Source organism: Somniosus microcephalus, chromosome 13 (assembly GCF_052327205.1).
Source record: "Somniosus microcephalus isolate GS21.2 chromosome 13, FLI_Smic_1.0, whole genome shotgun sequence".
Lineage (NCBI taxonomy): Eukaryota > Metazoa > Chordata > Chondrichthyes > Squaliformes > Somniosidae > Somniosus > Somniosus microcephalus.
The window spans coordinates 1,874,535-1,878,414 of NC_140999.1; the positions used below are offsets into that span (position 1 = coordinate 1,874,535).

At 45.5% G+C, this 3,880-nt stretch overlaps 1 protein-coding gene across 1 annotated transcript; it reads right to left on the minus strand.

The window, feature by feature from the left end:
• Positions 1-357: 357 nt before the first annotated feature.
• Positions 358-2,027, minus strand: LOC147107956 (protein S100-A1-like). The gene is made up of 3 exons (XM_086004325.1): positions 1,924-2,027; positions 1,009-1,179; positions 358-654 (listed from the first exon to the last, which is right to left on the minus strand). Exons 2-3 carry the CDS (start codon positions 1,150-1,152, stop codon positions 493-495), a joined length of 306 nt encoding a protein of 101 aa, XP_085860451.1. The 5' UTR covers positions 1,153-1,179; positions 1,924-2,027; the 3' UTR covers positions 358-492.
• Between the last annotated feature and the right edge of the window lie 1,853 nt (positions 2,028-3,880).

Below are 3,880 nucleotides of genomic sequence, written 5' to 3' on the forward strand. Positions count from 1 at the left end.
AAATCTCACAGCCAACCCCCCCCCCCCCCCCATTCTGGGTTAATGGAGGTGGGGCAGCAGACTGGCCATTTAACCAGCTTTACCCCAACAGCTTCAGACCCCTCCCCAGGGTCAAGGATCAGGCCCCAGCCCCCTCCTCCACACTCCCACTAGCAGCTGGGGGCTCCCTACCTGCAGCAGCAGCAGCAGCCCCACCAGTCTGAAAGCCAAACCAGCCGCCTGCTGATCGGGGATCCGGTCAAATAAAAAGTTGCATGCTGTGGGGTTAGAACTACCCCTGCCCCACCCCTGGCAATACTGGGGCCTCAGACTGTCAACAGAACCATACTGAGGGCAAAGAAAAGATCAGAACACATGTTTGGTCAAGATTTTTTTTATTTTTTATTTTTTTTAATTTTTTTTATTTGTGTAGTACAAAACATTTTTTAAGTAAAAAACTTTAAACATCTCCTTGTACCCAGAGCTGGAGGTCAGTTGAGATTTCCTGCCCTTTCACATCTTCCCCTTGCTCTTTAGAAAGTCAATGAAAAAGTCATTGCAGGCGACAGAGAGAGACGCAATCAGGACCACAAACTCCTGAAAATCCAGCTCACCATCACTGTTATTGTCCAAGTCCTTCATGATTTTGTCCACAGTTTCTTTATCCTTTTGGGACTGAGAAAACAGGAGAGTTATTAAAATGTGCAGCTTTCAAACTTTGCACTGTTCATTAACAGAGCTTGTTGAATGTAGCAAGGAGCAGGGAGGGGCTACCCACAGCCCCAGGAGGTGCCAAGTAAAAAAAAAGTTGTCACAGCCTCCTCGCCGGTACTGACCGTCCCACCTCCCGAGCGGATTGGTCGCCCGTCCCGCCTCCGTTAAAAGCAGAAGTGGGTGGCTTTGTAATTTTAAGAATTAACTTCCTCCCCAGTCCCAAACTCAGCTGATTTTGGGGTTAAAATTGCTCCCATAACATCAGGCTACTTTGCCAGAGGTACTTTACTGCCTCTCATTCTAAGCACTACATACCTTCATGAAATTGGGCAACTCTGCCTTCAAGAGGTCAGTCATTTCACTCTTGCTCAGCAAGTACTTGTCTCCTTCTTTGCCAGAGTATTGATGGAAAACACCAATTATGCCGGCCATAGCTGTTTCCAGCGTAGTTGCAGTCATGATGAGGTCAGAGAGTAGATTTATACACTGGAGATTAGGAGAAAGCACTGTAGTCAGTAAAGAATTAAACTGGTGCAACCATTTGACAGACTCACAGCAGTTATCAGATTTAACAGTATAATCCCAGCAATCTCGGGTTAGTTAATGAGTTTTTTTTTAAATATTCCTTCAAGCTGAGAAACAGTCCCACACCCTGGATACTGCCAAACCCAGCCTGGATCACAAAGCAAGCCTCTGTCACACAGGGCGTTACTCAATCTGCCCATCCCAATCTGGGCCGGCTGCCCAATTCCACGGACTCAGTTACAAACTCCATTTTACATTCTGGTATTTTCCACGAGAAAGGTGATGAATTTGAACAATCTGAGTAAGTGAGCAGAGTGCCAAGCCCTCTCCGAGACTTCACAATTAAAGTTTAACAGAGGCTTGCACTATTAAAAGGTGTTGCACACAGAGCAGGGCTGCAGTTATTCAGATTTTTAAACAAACATTCGTTTCTAAACCACAGTTAATTAAAATACACCATTACAGAAAGCAGTAAATTCACAAGTTTAAAAACACACAGTAAACACTAAGAGAAAGTTCAAAAAGAAAATACTGTAGATGCTGGAAATCTAAAATAAGAACTGAGAAAAGTTCCACTGAAATAAATTCGTTACTTTTCAAATTATGTTAATCTAACGAAAACCATCTCCTTTCGTACTAGAAAGAAGTGAGATACATTTTTGCAGACAGTCTGCCCAGAGGCGGAACTGCTGAAATCACCCCTACCTGCAACAATTTGTAGATTCCAGGAACGAAAAACTCAACCTGCGCAACCGACCTTTTATAGAGAGCTCCTGTCAATCAGAGCACTCAACCCCGCCCCACGCAGCTCATTGGTCCAACTTCACAGCCTCCCCCAATCAGAACGCTGCAGCTGTCGGGCCCGCCCTCAGGGAGATCCCATTGGTTGTGTTCGGAGGGGCGGGTTTTGCCTTCGCTCCACCTCCACCAGCCCCACCCTTTGGCTCCAATGGTTGTTGGATGAGTCACTGCGCCCCCAGAGGCAAAGTAGCTCAACCTGGTGCCTGCACTATCCCCATATCCCTTGATTCCCTTAATATTCAAAAATCTATCGAACTCAGTCTTGAATATACTCAACGACTGAGCCTTCACAGCCCTCTGTGGTAGAGAATTCCAAAGATTCTCCACCCTCTGAGTGAAGAAATTTCTCCTCATCTCACTCCTAAATGGTCGACCCCTTATCCTGAGACTGACTCCTGGTTCTAGACTCCCCAGCCTGGGGAAACATCCTCCCTGCATCTACCCTGTCAAGTCCTGTAAGAATTTTGCATGCTTCAATGAGATCACCTCTCATTCTTCTAAACTCTAGAGAATATAGGCCTAGTCTACTCCATTTCCACCCAGCTTTGTATCATCAGCAAACTTGGATATATTACATAAGAACATAAGAAATAGGAGCAGGAGTCGGCCATTCGGCCCCTCGAGCCTGCTCCACCATTTAATGAGATCATGGCTGATCTGATTTTGGCCTCAACTCCACTTTCCTGCCCGCTCCCCGTAACCCTCGACTCCCCTGTAGCTCAAAAATCTGTCAATCTCCGCCTTGAATATATTCAATGACCCGGCCTCCACAGCTCTCTGGGGTAAAGAATTCCAAAGATTCACGACCCTCTGAGAGAAGAAATTCCTCCTCATCTCCGTCTGAAATGGGCGACCCTTTATTCTGAGACTATGCCCCCTAGTTCTAGATTCCCCCATGAGGGGAAACATCCTCCCTGCATCTATCCTTTCCAACCCCCTCAGAATCTTATATGTTTCAATAAGATCACCTCTCATTCTTCTAAACTCCAATGAGTATCGGCCCAACCTGCTCAACCTTTCCTCATAAGACAACCCCTTCATCCCAGGAATCAACCTCGTGAATCGTCTCTGAACTGCCTCCAATGCAAGTATATCCCTCCTTAAATAAGGAGACCAAAACTGTACGCAGTCATAATCATAATCAACTTTATTGTCATTGTTAGTGCACAAGTGCAGTACAACGAAATGTAGGCTTGCAGCTCCCGAGAGTGTACATTTAGATTAAGACATTTAAACATTCAACATACATTTGGCTTGTAGTATATTAACATAAACATAACCATAATAAAGTGCATTGGCAGATGTGCAGGCTTTAGAGTTTATTTGTGGAGTTCAGTAGGATGACAGCCCTGGGAAAGAAGCTGTTCCTAAATCTGGTCGTTCGGGTGCGAATGCATCTGTAGCGTCTCCCAGATGGCAGGAGGGCGAACAGACTGTGGCTGGGGTGGGTAGGGTCTTTGATGATGGACCGTGACCTCCGTAAACAGCGTTTCTGGTATATGTGCTCTATGGTCGGTAGCCATTCCAGGTGTGGTCTCGCCAACGCCCTATACAGTTGTAGCAAGACTTCCCTACTTTTATACTCCATCCCCCTTGAAATAAAGGCCAACATTCCATTTGCCTTCCTAATTACTTGCTGCACCTGCATACTAACTTTTTGTGTTTCATGTACTAGGACCCCCAGATCCTTCTGTACTGCAGCATTCTGTAGTCTTTCTCCATTTAAACAATATTTTTCTTTTCTATTCTTCCTTCCAAAGTGGATAACTTCACATTTTCCCACATTATACTCCATCGGCCAAACTCTTGCCCACTCACTCAGTCTATCGATATCCCTTTGCACACTCTGGGCTGGATTTTC

What these genes read in the sequence shown, in the direction of transcription:
- LOC147107956 (XM_086004325.1), bottom strand. Translation starts at nt 1,152, where the DNA reads ATGACTGCAACTACGCTGGAAACAGCTATGGCCGGCATAATTGGTGTT. An exon ending in AGTTGCCCAATTTCATGAAG is followed by an intron (nt 655 to 1,008) that starts GTATGTAGTGCT and finishes CTGTTTTCTCAG; the next exon opens with TCCCAAAAGGATAAAGAAAC.